General features: G+C 42.0%; 1 protein-coding gene across 1 annotated transcript in view; it reads right to left on the reverse strand.

Annotated features, from left to right (window-relative positions):
* Window positions 1–1,312: 1,312 nt before the first annotated feature.
* The window catches only part of dip2a (disco-interacting protein 2 homolog A), a 79,463-nt gene continuing 56,599 nt past the window's right edge, over window positions 1,313–24,176 (reverse strand). The window contains 35 exon segments of the mRNA XM_069154639.1: window positions 1,313–1,512; window positions 1,514–1,658; window positions 1,892–2,015; window positions 2,207–2,381; window positions 2,983–3,057; window positions 3,168–3,225; window positions 3,442–3,503; window positions 6,269–6,439; window positions 6,852–7,020; window positions 7,158–7,288; window positions 7,654–7,763; window positions 7,873–7,984; window positions 8,205–8,326; window positions 8,462–8,579; window positions 8,927–9,007; window positions 9,388–9,497; window positions 9,630–9,831; window positions 10,478–10,592; window positions 10,739–10,866; window positions 11,361–11,441; window positions 11,909–12,045; window positions 12,485–12,624; window positions 13,189–13,303; window positions 13,426–13,545; window positions 14,109–14,202; window positions 14,650–14,714; window positions 15,393–15,495; window positions 15,664–15,773; window positions 15,855–15,978; window positions 17,034–17,144; window positions 18,081–18,172; window positions 18,420–18,617; window positions 19,641–19,760; window positions 22,133–22,174; window positions 23,520–23,657. Coding sequence (XP_069010740.1) covers window positions 1,405–1,512; window positions 1,514–1,658; window positions 1,892–2,015; window positions 2,207–2,381; window positions 2,983–3,057; window positions 3,168–3,225; window positions 3,442–3,503; window positions 6,269–6,439; window positions 6,852–7,020; window positions 7,158–7,288; window positions 7,654–7,763; window positions 7,873–7,984; window positions 8,205–8,326; window positions 8,462–8,579; window positions 8,927–9,007; window positions 9,388–9,497; window positions 9,630–9,831; window positions 10,478–10,592; window positions 10,739–10,866; window positions 11,361–11,441; window positions 11,909–12,045; window positions 12,485–12,624; window positions 13,189–13,303; window positions 13,426–13,545; window positions 14,109–14,202; window positions 14,650–14,714; window positions 15,393–15,495; window positions 15,664–15,773; window positions 15,855–15,978; window positions 17,034–17,144; window positions 18,081–18,172; window positions 18,420–18,617; window positions 19,641–19,760; window positions 22,133–22,174; window positions 23,520–23,657 — 4,106 coding nt within the window. The 3' untranslated portion in view covers window positions 1,313–1,404.

Below are 24,176 nucleotides of genomic sequence, written 5' to 3' on the forward strand. Positions count from 1 at the left end.
GTTACGAACATTTTAAACACTGGCCTCGTATGGTACTCAACATGGTTTCATTCAACCTTATGGCACTCGAAATGAGGCTACGACATTCTGCAACAAAACCCAGACCTACCACAACTTCTTCCAGTCTCTTTCTATAAAACAGACATTCAACACAACAAGGACAGACGGTTAAATACTCATGGAGCGAGTGGGTGTTTGTAATGGCGGATGTTAGGATTGAGTCTAGCCAAAAACATTAAAAAAAAAAAAAAAACTTTGGGTGCGACAAGAGCAGGATTTACCTTTCTTCACCTCCATCTGCATATTCTCTGCCCATCCAACAGCCGATAAACTTTACAAAATGAAGTTAAACCGTAGCTGGGACAGGAAGAGGAGTCTGGAAAAACACTTAAGGCTTAATTCATATCATTTAGCACATTGCTAATAGTAAGCAATGATTATATTCTTCGCCATCTCACGACTTGGACTGATCGGCACTTACTGTATGCAGTCATTCTAAGCAACATCACTCATTGCATTTTGTTCAGGTAAAACAGTAACTATATTACACGTTTTAGATTCGGAAAAAGGATGAGATTGAGTCACCACAACATAATTTCGAAGCTACGAACACTAGAAACTACAAATGAGCGAGAAAAAAAAAAGTAACACCACCGCTGTGTGCTTCTTTGTTGGTGCAATAACATGATCTGAGCTGGGACACAAAAATCCGTTTTCATTTCAGGGTGCAGCTGTAACATGAGGACCGACTCCTTCAGATGTGATGACAATGCCCGAAAGATCGATTTTTTGTTTTTCTCAATGAAAAGCAAAGGACCTGTAATGACACATGAAACATATTCGAGCTTGGTTGAATCAGGGTCTGGGTACTGGCATCACTTCTGTTCTATGGCACATGTGTATGGAAAACACTAACATTCCTCCTCGTTGAGATTGACAAAATAAATAATGTTAATGGCACACTGTAGTATCGGACCATAACCACCTGCTGTGCTGCTCTCAGGTGTCCTGGGAGTCAGAAGTTATGTCATACATACAAAACTCACCTCAATAAAACAAGAATGCCCTTTAAAACATTATTTGCTGAGGCAACAAATCACGAGAGAAACAGATGTGAGGTTTGTGTCAGTCTTATTATATCTGTTGGAATTTCTCTCCTCTCTTCGGTGACGTTTTGCATCCATGTTTCTTTCATATTTCTCCGCTGAGGAAAAGAGGGCAGCTCACTTTCTATGAACAGAAGCCACCATGATGGTGGGCCTGCGACCGATACGAGACCCACATTTACTGTCCTGCTGTCTCCTGTAGTGTGATAAGCCACGTGGTGGGGAGGGGGGGGGGGGGGGGGGGAGGTGTGGGCGGTGGGGGGAAAGAGGGAGGAGTAACCCTCCTGCAACCGGGCCCTCACATGTTGTAAGCCACGTATATGGGGTCCAGCTGGTCGGCCAGGAATCCATCTCTGAGGTGCATTCGCTGCTTCTCCCCCCGGGAGTTGATGGGGATGACGCCGGGGGTCGACCACCACCACCACCCCCACGATGAGGTAGTGCTCCTCCAGGACAACGTTGGTGACCAGGGCCACCAGGTCCAGGGCCTCCTGCTCCGATCCCTCCAGCTCCACCACCACCACCAGGAGGTTTGTCCACGTGAACACCGCGCTGCAGGGGGGAGGGGTCGGATGCACGGAGGGAAGGAAAAAAGGGTAGACAAATTAAAAAGAAGTGAAGAGGACATGAGCGTAAAGGAGAAGAGGGAAATGCATGTGAGAGATTGAAGAAGAGGGAAAGCAGATTTCATGTTATCCCAACTACATTTTAAACATGACTTTATAGCGAATAATTCAAACTGCATAATAATATAACAGTGATTATAGGTGATGCAGGTTTCTCACCACTCAGCTATGCTCTTATGAGAGCGGATAACAGAGGTCTCGATGTCAATTGGGTGATACCTCATCCCCCTCAGCTCCAGGGTCTCATCAAGAGAGCCCACCACGTAGAGGGCGTCATGGCGCTCTGAGACAGAGACACGAAACACACAGTCAGGCAGCTCTCACTTTACATCTGATTTGTTGTTAGAGAACAAAGGGAGGTAGAAAATTTGAATTTTGCTTTCTGTGGTAGAAAAAAAATCTAAGCGAGTCCGGCTTACACCAAAAGCAATGCACTGACTGCAAGTTACAACGAGTGCTCGACGTGATTCTCACCTCCACTGGCGTCCGTCAGCTCAGTGCGCCGCAGGAAGCCCAGGTAACCGGTCCGTGCCCAGACAGTCTGGGTGTCCCCGAAGCTGAGCTTGGTGTTGAAGTGGTCAGCATGCAGCGCCTCCTCCCCATAAACTGTGTAGTAGCCGGTGGCATTGTGAGGACTGCTCACCCACACCTAAAACACAGATTCATGACAATTTGTGACCGCAATTGGACTACATTTTACTTACAGGTTTTCCTGGATTTGTGTCCTCCCAATTTGCACGTGAGGGGGCCTGAATCTCAGACACTCCTATTAATATGGTACCAATAAATAATGATCATAAACTGTATTAATGCAGCCCTTTTACAAAGTTACAAAGTGCTTTATGATGAAGAATCAGGTTTTAAACTGTTCAGTTCTTAATGCAGTTCAGTGCAACAGCATCACTATGATACACTACACACTGTTGTGTATGATTTAATTTTAGACTCATTGGATGGCTATCTGTAAAAAATCTTTCCTTTTATACAGTCACCCTGCCTCAAGTCTTCGTCCTACACCTTTTTACATAAAAAGCTGATCAGAAACTAGCAAATAAATAGTCTTTTTCCAGAAGAAAACTAGCTGTGAAAAACCAGGATTCTCCAACCTTCTACCCTGATTATAGAAAAACTTGTTTTCAAGACATTTATGTATTCAGGTTACGACAGAAATCACTTCAGTGCACCGAAAAGGAACTGACTGTGGGCCACAAGGTGTAAAAGGTGATGCTGAAAAGACTCCGATGACTTACCTCTCCTAGATGGGAGTCTCCCAAAGGACCTTTAGTCTCTGTGTTGGCAATGATCACTTTCACTCCAGGGAGGATCTATACCAGCAGACAGCCATGATTCAAATTAACAAACAGTTCACGAAAAGGGCAACGCTTTAGCAGCACTAAGTCGTAAGTTTTAGTTGATATCTTTCAATGATGCTGACCTTCCCAGACTCCATCAACGGCAGGCTGTGTGGTGACCCTCTCTCCACCAGGCGAACCCTGACGAGGACACAAACAAGGACAATTATTATTTATTACATTTTCCAACATGTGTAAAAAAAAAAAAAAAAGGAAAAACTGTGACTACTGTTTAATTCAAGCGTATATTCAAGTACGTTTTAAATTCATAGAAATCTTAAAATGAAAATATCGATAATGAAACAAAAAAACAAAACATGATAACTTGTATATCCCGCAGACACTGCTGCCCCCTACCTGTCATGTCGTAGAGCTCTCATGTCCACATAAACAGTGGTGGGGTCTGGTCCTGCTGTGCCCTGGAAAAGAAACAAACAGCACCGGACATGAGTCAGTAATCCAGCTGCTGGAGCCCTGACATAAACGCTGTATGTTGCCTGAGTGGAGGGGAGGTGGAAGGTGATTATGAAACAACTGCTGACAAAGCAGGGGGCAGCCAGAAGCCAACCAGCCAGGCTACGATAGTTAGGACCTTGGCACAACTGCACAACTCAACCACGTGAACACAGGAAGTAGGCCTATCTCCATCACCGGCTCTGATGGTGCGACGTGTAAGAAAAGTGGGAAAAGCTACAGTGCCAATAACTACAATACAAAAGAAATTATAAATGAATGATTGTAGTTTTTTCCTTGAAATATTTATTTCAAAAGCCCAAAGCAAAAAAATCCGAGCGCCATTTGTTGTGATTAAATCTCGATAGCTCTGCTGTGCAGCTGAATTCTAATTGAACTATTTCTCAAGTACTGATTATGGTTGTCAGGTATTGATTCTGTCTGCTTTGTGATTCGTCATCATTACTGCTGTTAGACTCGTCATAACAAATTAGGATTTCCATCATTCCTTTGCCAGTGTTTAGCCGGAGCACCAGTTAGCAATGACCCACTGTATGGGGTCTGTGTGGTCTGTGGAGCCAAACACAGTGAGGAGTGATTAAGTTTAATGAGCTGAGGAACGCCAGTACGTGAAGACAGACAGAGGTTTAACGACTAGTCTGCTACTCTGGGCCAAAAAAAAAAAAAAAAAAAAAAAAAAAAGTAAAAAGCCAGCGATCTGATCTTACTTTGTAATACTGGTGTGAAAGAACAGGCCATCAAGAGAATATAGATATAAAATACTAATTGTACCATCTAATTAAGACTTCACAAAAACTAACTGTGGTAAAGTGATTTAAATGTAGAATATCAGAGAAGTAAAAACAAAAAAAAGACGTACATTAAGAGCCAAATCTGGGGCCGGCGGGCTATATTAGGTCTATTCCCGTGTTTGGGTCCACCACGGTGTTTGACAAGCTCATGCATGTTCTCCTTTCTCTTAAGTGTTATAAAATCCTAACTACAATGACTGCGAACTTAAAATTTTGTGCAGCTAAAAACTAAAGAAGTTTTACACCAATGTACCGCATAGTGATGTGAATCTTCCCAGTTAAATTACATCTTATCTACGAAGAATAATGCTCATGTGCCGTTTCTGTGTCCTACGAGAAAGTCCCAAAAGAATATTTTGATAAAATTGGCAACTGATGACTGTTTTTGACAATAATTTCTGCAAAATAACTTGTATTCCATTTTAGATTTATGATCTTCATTTTCTGTAAATATTTTAGATTTTTACAAATAGGAAGGAATTTGTGCACCTCTGGTGTTAAGTTTGTATTTCATTGTGGAATAAAGATAATAGGGTTTGAAATAAGACTCATTATTCAAAAATCCTTCCAAATTGAATGGCGTCACAGCAGAGTTCATGCTGCTAGCTCATGGTAAAATGTAATAGAGAGTCACATACAGTAAAACCTGTCAGAAAGCGATGGTCGAGAGCCAGCCGGGACAAGTAAGACTCGGCTAAAATAAATAGCAGTAACGGGAAGCCGAAGCTTGTCAGAGAAAAAGAAAAAGAAAAAGCAAGAAAAAGGAAAAACAGTGAGGTTAAGCACGTTCAAACATCATGCAAGATAAACAACAAATACGCACACGAACACACGGACGCACACACGCACACATACACATACACATACACATACACATACACATACACATACACATACACAGACCCAGCGGCAGAGCAAACAGCCACTCTTATCCAACAGTACCTGCTCAGCCAGTTTCCCTAACCTGTTGGGCTGACAGGACAGATAAATAAAGATAGATATATACACATATATATTCATATACGTGGACGCACATACAAACACGCATAACAAACTCATACACAAAGAAATCATCAGGGACTGGAAAAATACACTTGCAAAAGGGTACAGGAGAAACAGATGAGTCAGACTGAGAAGCAACTCAGTGTGTGGAGTTTTTGTTGTCTTTCCAAAACCCTTTTATGGATCTATGGATCCCCAAAAACTGACAAAAGCCAAAAGTCATAAATATGAAGAATTACACACTGTTAAATAGTTCAAATTAAATCTGAGATGAGCAATGAATCTCCAAACTTTCCCCTTCACTGGTACATAAAAGCTTCCTATTTTCCCCAAGTTAGTACATGAAATAAAAATAACATAAAATATTTTTTGGTATATTTCAGGATGTCTAGTTTCAAAAAACGAAGGCCTTGAGGGCAAAATCAACCCACTCAAAAGAAAAAAATGAAAAACCGTGTGCTTTTTTTTTTTTACCAACTAATTGGGGGTTTAAGTAAAAATATGTACTTATTTCTTTCTGCACTCCATTTCAACTATTATATAATTGTATTATTGATAGTTCAATTGCCTCTTGACTGCCTTTTGTCAGTTTCTTGACTCCATACATCAATCAGTTTACATGATTACATCACATCATCCTCCTTTGCACCTTTTTTTTTAATTTTCAGTGAACTACATACACGAACTGTCCAAGTTGCATAAAGCAGTGAAATAACCCACTTACATTACATCATCACCAGCATTCACCATTTAAAGTGTTATCCATCCTATATTTTTCAAGGATTTCTTTGATGTTTATCTGAATCATTACATAGATTCACAGCCAGTTTTGACCCTAAAATATTGATACACTCTGGATGTTTCCATCCTTTCGCCCCTCCCTGCTTTGTCCTCATCGTCCTTCAGCGGCTGCTTACCTGCAAACAGATCGCTACATTCACCCTGCAGCCGAAGGTGGTGCTGACGGCTCGTGGTGAAAGCCCCAAGTCTTTGAAGATCTTTGAGAAGGACTGAGTGAGGGAGATGCGGGGCCTTTCTTCTGCGACCACCATGCATGTACGGACACATGACAGGTTCACATTCCGCAGCTTGATATGGAAAAAAGAGGAGGTGCATTAACAAAAAGTACCTTTTTACTCAATTTGCAGGACAATTGTTGGAGTTACATTTGAACTAAGAACAGACAAGAAAAATTAATGGTTACATTCTCATGTGCAATGTATTTTTTTCAATCAGACAGCCTCTACTCTTTAAACCACAGACATGATTTGCAAATAATCCCAAAGTCCAGTGCTGCAGAAAATGTTCAGCACACATACAAGGAGCAGTAAAGTGTTTCACTGCTGAGTAGCCTGATTCTGTCTCAGTAATTACAGTTCTGCAACAGCACTACAGGGAAAAGGAGCCATTGAAGAAAACCACTTAAATTTTGTGGAAGAAAACACTGCAGTGTGTTGCTTCCCCAGCGACACTGTTCAACAACTGAAGAGACAAACTAACCCGCAGTGCTTCCGTCTGTGAACCCAAACCCTTGGTGCACATCTCCATGACCGAATATGAGCAGAAAGTGACGCGGACTTTGTACTGGCTGACTGCAGTGAGCCAGAGAGATGCATTGCTCTCCAACTCCAGAGGGGGAACCAGTATCGACTGGTGGCCCGAGTACACGCTGAAACAGAAACAGAAACAGAAACAGAAACAGAAAAGGAGTCTGAGTGGGAAAACACCACAGCCACAAAACGACAATGTTTGCGGCAGATTTAATCCTGATTTCACCGATTTCTTTGTTCTGAGCTGCCAGTTTACCTGCACAGGCACCAGAGAGCAAAGCCCAAGCCGCAGTAAGGGTCCAGACAGATGGCGATCTGCCGGGACGGGTAGAGCTCACACTGCAGTTTAATGGAGCGACACAAGGCACTGGTGGCAGCATGAGACATCTAGAAGAGATGACATGACACAAAGAGACACAAATGACGCATAGAAATTGAGTAGAGGAGTAAAATTCAACTTGAAAATAACCTTGATCTTTCAGGGAGCCGTTATTTCACAGAAGTGTGTGTGACGGTTGCTTAACAGCTGAAAAAGTTAGCTGTTACCAAGTAAAATAAACCAATCTTTGGGAAACTCCAACTGAAGATTGTAGGCCTAAATGTGCTGATCTTTCTTTCAGTGCTTTGCTGCAGACTTAACTATTAACATTGTACTAACAAGAATTGAGAGAAGCTGGTAACGTCTCAATATGACTGTGGCACTGTTGAATCCACAGGTGCATCTAGTGATCATTACATCTCCTTCAACATACTTTCACCCCCGCAAGGATGCCTGTTGTGGACACACTGAAGTCCAGGTAAGCTAACATCTCTGGGGTCGGGGGTTTGTACATCTGGGGACTCTTCTTCCTGGGGAGGTCATCTGCAGCACAAAGAGAAGCAGATGAGGAGAGAGTTACTACAGACACGTTCATCAGCTGCTTTCTTTACTTCAATATCTACTGCAGGACCTCAGTGTGTTTATAACTGACCTGTGTCCAGCACCATGGGCCAGCTCTTGATGTCCACAGCAGCTGTAGCCTCTTTGGATTTCAGCAGCTTCATTATTGCTTGGGTTGTCAGGATACACACCGACTTACTGACCTTAAACATAAATATCCCGACAGTATTACGACATACATGTCAGTACTTTAACTGTTCACACAATTATCTGTTAGAAAAGCAGAGCTGTTTTTAAAAAAAATATTATACAGCTTGATATAGTTCTTAAAACATACATTCACAAGGCTCCATGATTGTAATAACTGCACTGAGAGGGGTTCAATTAGCATTTCGATGTCAGTTAACAAACAGAATCTGTTACCTCGACGATCATTTTCACAGTAGGCAGGGTGGTGGCCAGGTTCTGTGGGTGCGGGGGTCTGACGGTCACGGGCACACAGCCAGCGTACAGGCAGCCATAGAACGTGGCTATCAGGTCGATTCCTGCACATGAGTGTTTATATATAATATATATATACATATATATATATACACACCTGAACACAAATACTTGTGATGCTGTGTCCTAAAGGACTGAACTGAAAGGACAATTAGCATAGTGGCAGTAGATTTCCTAACCTGGCGGGTAGACGAGTGCCACATGGTCTCCAGTGTTTAGGCGTCCCATCAGAGCTGCTGCCACCCGCTCTGCACGCTTGTGCAGCTGCAGACAGGAAGCTGTGCTCGCCACTGTGCCCTGAAAAGCATTTACAAGAATACGATATACATTTATCCATATTCTTAATTTAACTCACCACCAACTCCTTAAGAATGATTAATCTGTAGATTTCTATCAAGGAAGCTTTCACATCAGTATCCCCTGTTGTATTAGAAGTGAGTAAGACAAATTGACTCAACTCAACTGAGTTTTATTTGTGTAGCACCTTTCATTCAACAATTCATCCCTGTTTTGTCTTTAACAGTTACTCATCTGCATTTCCAGGAAATTCTGTCACTTCAAAACTTCATTTAAAATTATAATAAGTGAGATTTCAATCACTCGTATATGACGCTTCTTGAGTCAGACCATCGCAAACACCGTACCTTGGCATTGAGAACGAGGAACAGAGGATGGTCTGGAGTGGCCTGAGCTCTCCACTGCAGCACATCCTGTATGTAAAGGAACTATAGAGGGAGACAGAAACACAAGTTTAGCTATGAAGGAATCTAAGTAACACTTAGCAAAGTCCAAAACGCACACTACCGGTGTAGAATTCATGCAGTATGATGGCAGAGGGTGGTTTTAAAAAATGAATGATAGTAAAGACAAGGCACTGTATATGTGAAGCAGTACGTGATGAAGGAGCAATCTGAGTTACACAACACCTGTTTTTTTTATTCAGGTGGCTTTTACCACGAAGGTTAAGTGAGAGCCGCGTCCTCTCCATCAGCTGTCATGTATTTCACATTTCCCTCCCTCAGGCATGGATCCTTACCTGTGTTTGCAGTGCACGTGTGGAGGTGTGACGTGGGTGAAATGAGGATGACTGAGGATGACTATCTACCTTACGTGCCTGGTCATTGTCCTCTAGTTGTCCTACGTCTCTCCCACAGGCTTGTGCTATCCTCTTGCCTGCCACCAAGTTGCCCACTATCATAGAAGCAGGACCGACCTCTGTGCAGCACAAGCCAAACATTAATGTCAGACACACTCATATCAAAAAAAAATAAACACAGCAATACAAAGGAATTACGTTTTTTTGTTCAGCGTCTAAACCTGACCGTGCCGAGACACGTGGTGGTTTACCTGGCTGTTTCTGTCTTGGCTTGGGCAGGTTGGTGACACACGTGTGAGGGCACATGAGGACGTTACAGGGGTGCAAAGCACCCTCCAGGAAGCGCTGTTTGGTCTCAGAGATATGGATGCCACCCAGGGGAGCCTTGGGAAGCGTGTTGGCAGGTACCAGAGCAAGACAGTACACTCCAACCTGGTGGATGCTGTCTATAGCCTGGAAACATACAGAGGATTAAATGAGAATAAGCAAAAAAAATCTGACGAATTAGTTTAAATGTTTCTATAAAAACAAGCAGTGTGAGCTTTGTGGGTGTTGTGGTATTGTAGGTAATGTTTCCACATGCAATATTCTTGTTTCTTTTTATTCATCATTTTTCTAAATATCTATTGATTCCAAAATCAATCAAATTAAAAAACAAAATATTGGATTATTTCAGCCTTGAGTGGAACTACAACAGGAGTTACGTATATTTCTGCCCACATTAACTACAAACAATGATAACTTTTCAAAGGATGCACTAAGGCACATTTTATACCCTCCAGGTTCTGAGCAAGCACCTGAAACAGTTTGCTTGTTGTTTATTTTGTGGGTTTGACTTTCTGGCAACATGTTCTGCAGTCAGCACTGAATAGGACATTTAATTATTTTAGATTCCGCATGTTATTCCACATTAATATGGGACTTTGTGTGTACTTTAAAACTCGCTCTACACCAGCACATTAGATCAAAACAGCAATGCAATACAGCTTCAATACAGGTTCAATCTCGGATGCCAGCAAGTCTTTGAAAATAAAATATGTGAACGTATAGTCCTTCGATTAGATGCGATGAGATGTAAAACGGGCAAAGCAGTCAGTACCTGAAGAACACGGCTCATCCACTGAAAGCTGTCCTCCTCTGAAGCGTCCGGCCTCTGCTCTGCAACTACAACGATCCTCTCATCATGCAGCACAGAAACAGAAAACACTGCGATCCTGCAGCACACAACACAAAACAACCGTGTTACAGCTGGACTGTCCTGCTCAGTTCCTGCTGTCCTGTGATACTCTCAACAGAGTTAGAAAATCGTGCACGACACTCTCAATACAATAAATGATCAAAGGCCGCTTCCTCTTATTACCTTCCCCTGTACACAAACTTCATGGGCTCCACAGCCAGCGCCGTAGCAACCACGTCATCAGCGTTATGTCTCCGCCCACTGACCACCATCAGCCCTTCCATCTTCCCCACAATGAACACAAGACTGTCCTGGAAGGAAACACAGTACATGGAGTTAGATGGACAGTCCTGGACATGTACCAAATTTAAAGTACAGTCTTCATCCATACAACCTGCTGTTCAGTACAAGAACCAATGGTACATAAAATTGGACGACCTCACAATGTTTACTGAGGACATGCAAATTAGGAAAAAGGAAAGAAATTCTGCATTTTGCAGAGGAATAAAAACCATCGCCATATTTTCAACTGATAATACGCTTGGTAAAGCCATCCTTCAGTATCTGCTTCACTAAGTCTGGCTCTGGATGATTTAGCTTTTAACAGGGTGGCTGTATAATAAACTGCTCAAGAAATAAGTGCCCAGAAAGAGGTCATTGAATTATCCTGAAAAGACTAGATATTGTTTCTCGAAAGAAAGTTTCACGGGCGATGCATGTGTATATGTGTCTGTGTTATCACAGACCTGTAGGTCAGACATGGAGGGTTAAAAAAAAAACACCAGATTAAAGAAGTTGAACTTACTGGACCCACAAAGCCCAGCAGTGAAGTTCTGGTGAAAGGTCTGTCAGTGATGGGGATCCCAGACGATGTGACTGGGATAGTCTGCAACAAGACACAACGTGGTTAAAGACACATTCAAAGGGTGAAGTACAAACAAATATATTTGCATCCTGTTAAAAATAATTATGACTTTAGAATAACAGCTGTGAATGTTTAGTTTTAACTGAAATCATTTTGTAAATTCATTTAATTGTTAACAATGAATTAAATCTACCGACTATCCTGAAGAGGATGTTTGAATCGGGTGCTGTAAAGAGTGTGCCACTTCATGCATGCATGATATAGTTAGGAAAATATGGACTGAAGGCTTTCTTCATTCGTTTTTGTTTTAAATTGGAAAGCTAAATAAAACGTTCCTGCTCTGACAATGTTTCATCCAACAGTTATATAAATAAACAAGAGTATGAAAAGTGTACCACATCAACGGTTATTACACATTTATAAATATATGAATATAGAAACAAAGAGCAAACTTTGTCACGTCTGAACAGAAATAATTAGACACCAACCTCAAAGATGTTCTTGGTCATGCCTGGGAGGCCGTAGTAAGCTACACCGGTGCTACCTGAGCTCACGCAGATCTCTCCAACCTCATCTGTCTGACAGAGATAAGGCATCCCCTCCACTCGCACCACACAAACCAGAGCTGGGATCCAAAAAGGATGCACACAAGGAAGAATGAATCATCATTTCAACTGAATGTCTAAATTTGTTTCTACATTCCTGTTTGGGTTACATATTTTATTACTTTTATAAAACCAAAGTTCAAAGTTTTTATTGCTATCAACAAAGTAGTTCTGCCTTAAGTGCTACTTTAAAAGAGGCCTTTGAAGTGAATAATATTCAGCCATACATCAATAGACATGCTAATGATGCCATTGAGTTAAATAGTTAAGTTCTAGGGCTGAATATTTCAGTGCCACATGTGGAGGTAAGAACACTATAGTATGATTTTTCCTATGAAATCTGATCCGATCCCCTCCTTCCTCTTAGGGCACACAGTGGTGTCAGTATAAAAATTCTATCTTCATCTTCAACCTTGTAGTCATTAACATCGTGTTAATAATCAGCGCAGCCAAATGTACCTCCAGGCATGACCTGCCCCACATCCTGCACTGTAAGGACAGAAAGTTTCTCCTCTGTGTCCACACGGATTACGCTGTGACTCAGCCCGCCCATCGACAGCACCGCCTTCCCCGGAGGAGGAACACCCATTTCTGGAGGTCTGTGGGACACACATTACTACAATTACACTTGTGACTGAACACAGAAACAAACATGAAATGACTCTCTCTTGTGTCACTGTCTCTTGTTCTCTTTCATGGCAAAACAATTGAGCCATCCACTGCCTGATTATAATGGCTTTATTACAGCAGCATTAACACCTGAGAAGGAGACAAGGTACGGTTCCAGAAGAATTTCATGACAATGTGAATCTGTAAGATATAAATTGTTTAATGGAGCCAGGGAGTCTATTTCTATGGCTCTATCAAACAATTTCTAGACCCTCATATGTATCCAAAAATGTCATCTCATTTTAGAAACCGAGCCAGTTTCTCTACTTGAAGCATGTTTTTTTTAGTCTGTCTGTCATCCTAATCCTCCTCCATAACTAAGCTCCAAGATCAGCAGAAGCCTGCAAAATCCTGCAGTGTTTCACTGTGTTTAAGAAGAACAAATCTCTCTTTCCTCCCTGCTGATGTTGCAAGTAGTGTGATATAACAGCAGTGTTGTGCAGAGCGGTGGCAGGTGGATGTTGTTCTAGTCAGGTGCAGTACCACAGGCTCACCTGCGGATGGCGACAGTCATGGCTTCTGAAGAGCTGGCACATGGACAGATCACCTCAGGTCGCAGCCCACGTGCCTGAAACACGTTGAGGAAGGCATCACAGGAGGATATCGACCCTGTGTTAACACACATGGACAGAGTCAATCAAACAGATGTAGCAGCAAACACAAACCAATCAGATCAGTAATTATGTCTCGTGACTCCAGGGCGTTATCTTATTAAATGCAGATGGACTCACATGGGTTAGCTCCGTCAGCTACGATCAGCATCCGCAGTGAGCTCAGGCTGATGTCTCTCTGGTCTCTCTGGGCCAGCAGAGACCAGTGCATGTCCCTGGACTTCACCACCGCTACCCGCGCTACACAGGAGACACAAAGACAAAGAGACAGGCTGACAAAGGATTCATCCGAGCAAGACCACTGTCATCCAGCTTGACAGCCAATCACAGAACATGAAATCTGACGGCAAATAGCAGCAAAGTCTGACTCAGCTACCAACAGGTGACTCAGCAGAGCTCCGACCACATAGTGGATGGATTTTATTCGAAGCAGCAGGCCTCCTGTCCTCGACCTCCACCGGCTTTATTCAACTGAACCAGAGATCAATAAGTCCAACGAACTATTGCTTTAATCTCTCCCCTGCTCTCAAATGTGCAGAGAGAATCAAACCTGCCTGCCTGCCTGAAAGTCAAAACAATTAAAAGCTATATTACATTTTCCTCAAACTACCTTCTTGTGAAAAACATACAGTGTTTTACAATACAGTGTAACAACTGCCATGATTTTTCATAGGAAATTGCAATAAAAAAGAGGTCTACTAGACAATTAAGATAAAACTAGGTTAACCTATCCTGTGTTAATCCCTTTCTAAAATGCAGCAGGCAGATGAGTAGTGTCAAACATGGGGGTGGATTGACCTCACCTTTGTATGTGTGGACCTTCTGTATCCAGGACAGGGGGTTGACTTTCATCAGCGAGTAGGGAATGCTGATCACGTGCATCCGATTCATGACACTCTGCCATGAGAGCAGGAAAGCATCAGATAAGCTCCAAGATATGTCAGAAGTTCATTGCAACAGCATGATGTCGCTCATCTTAAACAACCTGCACGTTATGACAAGATCTTATCACTTTCTGCTAGGAGTAGAAAAAAAAAGCATGTTTCTGCCACTACTCTGTCACTTTAGGAATTTAAACATCTAACAGCAAGTCATGTATGAGCTGTATGTAAAATCCCATGTCAACCCAGTCAATCAAAGCTGGGTTGTTTATGTTGTTGTCTAGGTTTCAAACTTAATTCAGGACTTTGCTAGTTTGAATGCATTTACATACTTATTAATCCTCCACAGGGAAGTCAGTTAGACAAATCAGCCTTTTTAATCAACAAACTGAGCACAAATTTTCTCTGATTCTAATTACATAACCATCCGATTAGCATCACCGTAGGTTTGGAGACCACTTACAGTGAGAACACCATGCCATAATCCTGCTTCTCTCTTGAAGTCCAGGACGTTGGTTATAGTCTCAGCTACAAATCAAAAAGGAGATTTGTTTTTCAACATTAGGGGGGGAAAAAAGAATCTGAGACAATCAAACATTATTCACAATACAGTTATAAACACAAACTTTTGTAATGAAGAGTCAATTGTGACTGTAGCAGTGGTGGCTTGAGTGAAGCACCAATATAGTTTTAGAAACAGACCTGGAGAGTCTCTGGGGGCTGCTGGTGCAGTTAGAGTAGTTATTCGGAGCAAAACTGGGACACTGGAGGAGAGAAGGTACCTAATGTTCTTTTACTTTTAAAGCAGACTGACCCAGGTCTGACAAAAGGAAACACAACCAACTGAGCAGCCTCATTTTTCAAACTAAATTCTAATTACACCTGACAGGGTCTGTGAGCAATGTGAAGGGAGGAGTTTTATAGATTATAAAACACCTTTAATCAATGAACATGGTCCGTGTTCTCTAACCTGCTGTATCAATAAGAGAACGTAGAGCCTGCTTAAATCTTCATTATTATTATTATTATTATTATTGGAGCTGGTTTCATGGTCTCTGCACTTCACTCTTTGCCTAAAATATCACAAAGTGAACTTCCACTGACTGGAAGCTTTTCTCGATGTGAGAGGAATGAATAAATGATGGAGACAACACAGGGAACAATGAAGGCAGAGTAAGTGAGATGTAAATGCAGAGTCCTCCTCACCTTCAGTGTAACCGCAGGCCTGTGTGAGGGCATGACAGTGAGCCAGCATGGCTGAATGGGACACTGTAATTCCCATGGTGCTTCCTTCTTTGCTGGTTTTATACTGGATGGAAGAAACATGGAGAAAAATATTTGAATAGTTTCAACGGGCAAAAAATAAATGCACCGAATCATTAGTACCTCAAAAATATTCAAATCTATTAAATAAAAATACAATAAAGTCCCATCTTCAATTACATCATTCCACATTCTTGAATTAAACTTCACTTACTTCTATATAGGCAATGTCATTACTGGCTTCCCGTATTGGAGGATGCCAGTCTTTTGGAGGCTTCACAACGTGTTTACCATCTGTCACAAACCACAGCAACCGTGGCCAGCCTGCAGAGGAGGAGATGTGAAGTCAGTTCAAACCAAATGAAACTATGCACACAGGCAAAATGAAAAACAAACGAGCTATACCTTTGAAAGTGGCTACCTCCCCCGTTTGTGCTTTGGGCAGGCCTTTCTGACAAGCGTCGGTGGTCAGTGCCAATGTGACGCCACAGCTGCCCAAAAGAAAGCCAATCTGTTGACTTCCTGCGTCCTGGGGGACCAGAGAGGATGAAAAACTGAAGTTCATACGGACAAACTTTGGCAAACAATATCTGCCATCCACAAATCAACTATTAAGAACAATGAAATTCAGAACATGAAAATCTTTGACGAAAGATGCAATGAGGGATTGTGGGAATTGTTAATGGAGGGAAAGAAGGGTGAAGAAACCTCAGCGCATCGAACATCAAAGCAGCAGCAGGTAAGAAAGCATAGTGATGGCCAATCACTATTAAAAACTCCACTGCTGCGCATCAAAGACCAATTGTAGCAGGAATGAAGCCCAAGATCTGACACACACTCACTCATATTTCATTGGCTGTGCAAATTAGCTCGGAGTGAGACTCACGCTGAGGAAACTGTACAGCTCAGACAATCCCCCAAAAAAGTGGGAGACATGGGGTGGGAGGGAAAAACAGAGAACAAGAAAACAGGGGATAGAGAAATGACAGAAAGGGAGAAGGAGAGGATGATAATAGAAAAAGAAAGAGGGTCAAAAAGAGAGCGTGAGGAAGATAGGAGCTGGCAGAGTGAGTGAATGAGTTAACGACTCCCGAGAACAATCGGCCTGTGATCCAATATTTTGACTAGAAGTACACATCATTTCACCTCACTAAAATTTAATTAATTACAGCACAGCGTCTGCCAACAGCATGCTCACAAAGGGCAATCAAGAACAGGCATTTATATTCAGCCGGTGTAACTAATGTGGATGAATTTGGTTCAGTTTGAGCTGATAGATGTGCTGGATACTGTGATGCATTATAACACTTTGTGATTAAACATTCAAACAGTGATGCTTCTGCTGAAGACAATTTTTCCAAAACGATATGTTCTTGAGCATCAACAAATATTCAGACAATCAAATCTATTGTGAATATTATCACTGAAACAAGCATAGCTGACAATCTGAGCCAGTCTTGTCTCCCTCATGTATTTAGGGGTCAAGCATCCAGCAGGGGTCAGTACTGCTCTGATCGGTGTAGATCAGCACATAAATGTCACAACCAAACATTCCCAGGAGGCAGTATTTCTTTTTTCTCTTACTTTTCTGGTTAGCGGCACTTCAATAGGTACAGGTACCAGCTCTGCCAGGAGACAGCCGTAGAAGGCCACCATGAACATCACCGGGTCGTTGTTGGGGAAAACAAGTGCAACCTGCAGGTGTGCCAAAGAAACAATTATAGTTATTCATTTGCTTGAATGTTATTACTGTGATAATAACAGATATGGTTAACAAGGGGTTTGGTGCACAACAAGTATAATGGATAGGAAGTGTAACCAAACATTTGCTTCTCCACACCAGTAATGAGGTACCACTATTGCATTTCTTAAGACAACATAAATTATAATACAATGAAATATTAAAATACAAATTGGTTAACATTATTGATAGAAAATAGAACATTGACATACTGCCCTCTGTAAGGCTTGACATTTTGGTAAATTTACTTTAGTTAGTTGAGAAAATCGACTTTCACATTTAAAATAAATATTAGGTTAAAGATAGAAGCCAGGCAACTTAGCTTAGCTTAGCACAAAGATTTCATACAGTCCTCATGTGTTCATGGTTTAGCATATTACCCTCCACATTAAACCTGGAATTTTCATTTATACACTTAAGTTTTTCAATGGATCCATCCATCTAATGAGATATAATGTGTTACTTCATGAGCATTAGAGGTGCAATGGATTTTGTTACCTTCAGATGGTGCCAAGCTAACTGTCATTATGCTAAGCTGAGCTAACTGGCTGATGACTGTTGCTACATACTGTACACCATACAGTACACATCGGTAGCCATCTTTTTATCTAACGCTCAGCAAGAAAGTGAATAATAATATTTACCAAAATGTTGAAGTGTTTGAATATTGCTTTGATTATGATGATTAGCCATCAACTTTTCTTCTTTGCTTGTTTTATTTGCGGCATTATTTCATGTTTTTGTTCTGTGGCTCTGAAATTTCCATCTTTTGTGTTGGTTATTTCTAATGCTGTAGATTCTATTCTACTATTGCATTTGATAAATGAGTCAGTGAAAAACCCTAAAACGACTGATTGTCACTGAACACCCAGTTTTATCTCATAACTTACTCTGTCTCCAGGCATCAGCAAAGGCTCATTTCTGGTGCTCAGCTTGTTAAGAAGAGTGTAGGCCAGTTTCTGACTGCGGGTCCATAGTTTACCTGCAGAGGTGAACACACACTGTCAAATATCTCCTTGGATTTATCAAACCCAGATCTGCAAATCAATATTTAAACACACAAGACATGCTTAGTCTGACAGCAGATTACAAAATAATGTACGCAGATTCACCTCCCTGTCAACTGTTTATACAAGTGACAAAAGCACAAATAATAGAGGAAAAGAGGCAATATTGTCTTCCATTTCCATTGTTAGTACTGGGCCGGTCCTCCACAGGTTGACACCTACCGTAGGTGAGTGTGTAGACGGGCTTGCCAGCATTGTCGAGTGCTGTCAGACAGGGGCTCTTGGGCTGAGTGGTGCCCCACCTTTGTAAGGCTGCTGGCAAGGAGGGAGGCCAGTTGGTGACCACTCCGAGTGGCTCTCCTTCCAGGGGACTCATCTGCTGGCCCTCTGGCTTTGGCTGGTTGGGATCTGGCTGCTGGACTAAACACAGGGAAAAGAGAAGGGCATATATTTGCAAAGGTAGTTCAATGAGTATAAAAAACAAAAAAAGGAGAATTAGCTCCTGAGCTGTGGGAGAAAAAAACCCCGGTGAAATTCAGAGAAATGGTAAATTTGTGAATTAAACAACACTCTTAAAGAAAGGCACGATAATAAATGGAGTGTGAGAAGACAATGTGATGTGATGAAAGACGGAAAGCTGGAGGATTAAAGGTGAGCTGTGTTCTGTCCTTATCAGTCACGGCGGCCTGATACCCAATCCTGAGAAACTTTGAGCTTACTGAAAGGCACAGGGCTCTCCTCGACATCTCTCCATTACTATTCTCTCTTCACACATGCTAAACTCTCTAATAAGTAGAAGTCAGAACTGTTTAACTGAGCTGGCAAGCTGTATCCTCGCCAAATAAAACGCCAGGAACAGATAGTGCTGCCGTTTCACCTTGGCATGTGTTTTTCTGCGAACACCAAGCAGACCACCGAGGCTCGCCGTACCACAACCTCTGTGCCAAAACGAGGGAGGCTTTACAAATACCTGCTGATGTGTTACTATTCCTGCTTCATTTTCATTTGCACAGTGTTTATTCAGAGTGGCAGAGTACCACCCAAAACCCACGGAGGGCTGGTTGGAATGGAGGAAATGGTTAGGCAGGGCTGATCCACTGTGTGCATGCTCAGTATTCCCTAAACAACTCTCTTTGCACACCTGGTGGTCTCCGCTCCACCAAGAGACAAAATAACTACCACTGATCTAAAAGTGTTTATTTGTGAGGCGTGCTAAGGTCACTGACATTTTAATCTCTGGCCACAACAATAATTAAATAAATAACTAATACTGGAGCTGCAAAACTTGACCGTAAGCTACAGAAATCTTAAAGCTGCTGCGACTGTCACGCTCAAAAGAGCCGGGGCGTTTAACTGACGACGTCGCTCAGTATGCTGAATTTTTTTTTTTCCTACATTTATTGATTTAATAGAAGCAATGTAATTACTATCAGGTCAGCTTACCATCCAAAAGCTCCTCAAAGTCATCTACAAAGAACTCCCGCAATGGCGGGCGTTTTGGTCTCTTCAGTGTGTTGAGCAGCTGCTGGATTTTGTTGGAGACACGACTGTTGACTGGAACACCTACAAAATGGGTTCGAAGGAGATGAAAAGAAAAATAAACATGGCAAGAAAAAGATAGAGACTCATGAAAGAGAATAATATTGTAGTGGAGAAAGATGCGATGGAGCAGGTGGGAGAAAGCATGTGTAGACAGTTTCATAGAGAGATTGATGACGTAAGGGGAAGAAGATGGATAAAGGGGAGGACAGATAAGAAAAAAAAAAGAGGCAAGGTCAGTGTGGTGCTCTAATGAGACATAGAGGACAACCAGCCGTCAATCACACTGTGGCAAGACAACAAAGCAGAGGACCACGAGGTCCTCAACAGTCACCTGGAGGTCACAGTCTTTCCGTCAGGATTCTCTACGACCACTGATAAACCTCACAGGCTAAATAAATCAGAAACTGAGTAGCCGCCTCGCCTGCTGCCTAGCAACAACGATATGCCCTCTGCAGCAAGTGATTCGTGAGTTGTCTCAAAAGGTGTCTGTTTCACAAACACGTGAATTATGAGAAGCTAAAATCAGCTCAATTCCAAGTCAAGTCTGAACATATGTAAATGATTTGACAAGCAAGTTAAGACTGATCTTTAATATTTTTTACTGTACACCTGAAAACTGAGCCAGAACAGACTCAAAAAGTCTGATGTCAGAGACGAGGACCTTTGCCAAGACAATGGAAGTTAAATGACTGAGCATGAAAGGACAAAAAATTTGAGAAAGAAGGGAATGAACAGACTTTGAATGAAAAAAAATCGGGGAGTTGTCCAGCTCGACCTCCCTCATATAGCTGTAGATGGGCTCAGACTATATTCAGCAGACATTATTTCCACCATATGAATTCATACTTAGTTTTGAAAGGGGGGCTGTGTCAGACATTCCAGACAGCCACAGGAGCTGAAGGCCACAGCTGCACACAGTCTGTCTGATCTATCATACTATAATAAGCCTGCCTGAGACAGACTCCGCCTCCCCGTGTTGGGACAGATTTACTGGGAATAAACGTGTGGAGGGTCAGTACAGCACCTGATGGGCCAATTAGAAAGCCCCTGACACACAGGCCCTGAACCCCACCCATTAATGAGCCTTGATCATTTACATCACAGTCGACCGGGACCCGCCTGCAAAGACTATAATTAATGTGTCTCCTAATGTTATAATTTATAATCTGCCGCATTAAATTACTGTAGTGAACGCTGGCTTAAAAAACATTTTACTGTCTTCACAGTAAAAGGTTAATATACATTTGTTGAGAAGGATGGTGTAAGTGAGATAGACTTAAAATACACTAAAGTGCCCCTGGTAGGGCTGGGTATCAAAACATTTCGATTTCAGTTTCCACACCTACACCTTAACTTCAAAACTGGTTCCTAAATGATACTTATTTTCTATAACAATTTTTAAAAAATCCATTCTTCAGAAAAAGAAAATCACATCCACATTACAGCACAAATCTTTAATTTTCATGCAGTTTAGAGGGGGAGAGTGCAATATTTTTTAAAACAAAAACGTGTGAATGTGGATGTAGCCTGTGTATTGACGTTTGGTGCCAAATGACAAGGTGTTTTACGATATTAGATGGCATCAAAGTGATTTTCTTTCCATAAAATGATCAAAGTTTAATACCCAGCTGTAGCCCCTAGTCGTTATCATAATGAGGGAAAGTGTGCCCGATTGCAACAGTTTGGAAACAGGATCAGGTTGAATATGGTGTTTTCATAGAATTTGTTGGAAATAAAATGTATATAGTACATCACCACAGGATTTGCACTAAAGAGAGTGATCAAGGAACTCAAGTAACTATGTAGCCTGTTTTTTTTACACCCATCTATGTGTCGATATTAAAACGCCAGCAGTGCCAGACAAGTGCCATCAAAGAAGCCACTGTGTGGTTATGGGCTAACCAACTGGTGTCTCAGAAGCTGGTGAGAAACATAAACTGACAGTCTTAGTTTCCTGAGCTTGAGATAAGATACCAGAATGTTAACATGCTAATTATACACAAGTCCAAACGAATAGTTTCACCCGTCATGAAAAAGACGTTTTCAGACAATCTGCTTAAGCTCAATCTATTTTGAAGACATTTCATGCTTCACCATGGTATAAATAGTCAAGCCTTTGCAACAAACTCAGCTATACAAACACACACACACACACACACACACACACACACACACACACACACACACACACACACACACACACACACACACACAGTATGACTGAATTCACTGTAGCTTTCCATATATTTCTGTAAAACACGCACGGTTTGGACAGGAACTGCACCTGACACTGGAGACGAAGGCAGGAACACAAACACACACAAACAAATGCACACGGAGCAGAGTGCACATACAGCAGACTGCTATAGAGTTGGAGGAACAGTTATAAATACCATCAATTAAAGTGAGGGTTCCTTCACCTCTCCACTCACAGCCTAGAGGAGAGACACATCCGGATGTCAATGAAACAATCCTGCAAACTTTCTATGAGTGTGAGTGTGTGTGTGTGTGTGTGTGTGTGTGTGTGTGTGTGTGTGTGTGTGTGTGTGTGTGTGTGTGTGTGAGTGAGTGAGTGAGTGAGTGAGTGAGTGAGTGAGTGTGTGTGTGTGTGTGTGTGTGTGTGTGTGTGTGTGTGTAACCTACCAGCTGCCACATGGAGGTGAGACTGGGCTTATGAAGAGGATACTGTTGTTATAGCACAACAAGCCTGGCTTTTTCTGGCTTTTACTTTGTCTTTTTTAATAACCCATATGGGAGAACTTGCATAAGAGGTGTGGGTTTGAAAAATCTTGAAGACCACAAGGCAACATAGAAGGGGAAAAAAATGAAATTGCTTACACTGTTTTAAAATACATAGATTTAATTGCTGCCTTCCCCCTTTATGCGTCAGGCAGGTGGGCTGCGGTAGCATTTATTAGCAGAGAATCCAGAGCCTGGATGGCAGTACGATTAGAGGCTGTGCTGAAGGTGTGTTGTGGTTTTCAGGCTGCTAGGTTATCAACACATCACATGACTGAAGATGGAGGGGGGACAGGAGCACATTTGAGACGCTTTTATGGATTGGTCGACCTGATTGTCATCTGCACCACCATGCTATAGACAATAATCTTAGTGCTTATACAGAAATAACATCAATATTATCACACTGGTTTTGTTTTAAAGGTGGGTCCCTGCTTTTGTCATGTATTATATCAAAAGATATATTTAAAAAAAATCTGAAAAAAACTGCCTGAGTGTTCAGGGAAAAGGCGCCAGTTAAACTAATATTTTATGCATTAAACGGACATAATCCTCTTTGTTTGGTTTTACTGGTTTCCCGTCTGCACCGCACTTGTGACGGGGGTGGGAGCATACAAGACTAGACACCGCTTCAAAGATTAATAATATTCGAAGGCCGCTTATTTTATGCGCAGATTCACCAACAGCATGGCAAGAAATGACAAAAAAAAACTCGCCACAAATAATTGGTTTACATGTTTAAAGATTAAAGTGAAACAATGTAACAAAGTAAATCATCATTATCTATGTGTTTTTAATATTTAACGACGTCAAACACTGAGGTAGAAACATTATGGGTTCTTTGGGAGGTGATGGGGGGGTAGGTGAGGGGTGCACTGTTACCATGGCAACATGAGAGGTTCGGTCAGTAGCTTGTGCCAGTCAGACAGGCAGACTGACTGAGGAGAGGACAGAGGGACAGACAGCAGGGGAGAAAGGAAAAGGGAGGTGACTTGTGTGTGCATATGTGTGTGTGTGTGTGTGTGTGAGCAGGAAACTCACCATCTGCGGTCTCCATGACGCTGGTGTGGTGGTTGTAGCTGCGGGAAACGCCTCGCACCGAGGCCACCTGGGGCCGCTCCACGTGTAGCGAGGAGCGCTCCGACAGCCCCGTCACGTCAGGGGGCGCCGAGTGGTTATCTGTGATGAGCGGGGTGTCGGGGGTTAAAAGGTCAAACGCCAGGCCTACTTTGGGCTGTCGCAGCTTCATGAAAGTCTACTTTGTGGGTTAGTAAACAAACTCCTGTGGCAGCTTGTGGATTCGACTGAGAGTCTGGGAGTCGTATTGTCATCTCTAAGTGAAAAGTCTTTAACTGCGGAAGAATAAATTTCACATTTCACCATGTTAACTACCTGCCATGATAATGAATGCATATCTCTTCAGCAGTTACTTTCCCCTCAGTGAGTAACATGAAACAATTTGCCTGTAAAACATGAATAACAGGCAAGTCTGAGTAAATTGTAATGGCCTCCATTTGTCTCCACTTAATTCTAAAAAAGATGCCTTTGAATGAAGTTTGGCACATCGGCTGATATGACGATGCCAAGACTTGTACCAAATTACTGACCCTGGTGGGTTATGACAGTGTAGTGCTCAAACAATCCAATACAACAGATCTGCCACAATTTCTACATTTAACAGGATTGTAACAGTTAGAT

This window comes from Embiotoca jacksoni, unplaced genomic scaffold (genome assembly GCF_022577435.1).
Source record: "Embiotoca jacksoni isolate LCO1_2020_lvr unplaced genomic scaffold, fEmbJac1.0.p SCAF_2, whole genome shotgun sequence".
Lineage (NCBI taxonomy): Eukaryota > Metazoa > Chordata > Actinopteri > Embiotocidae > Embiotoca > Embiotoca jacksoni.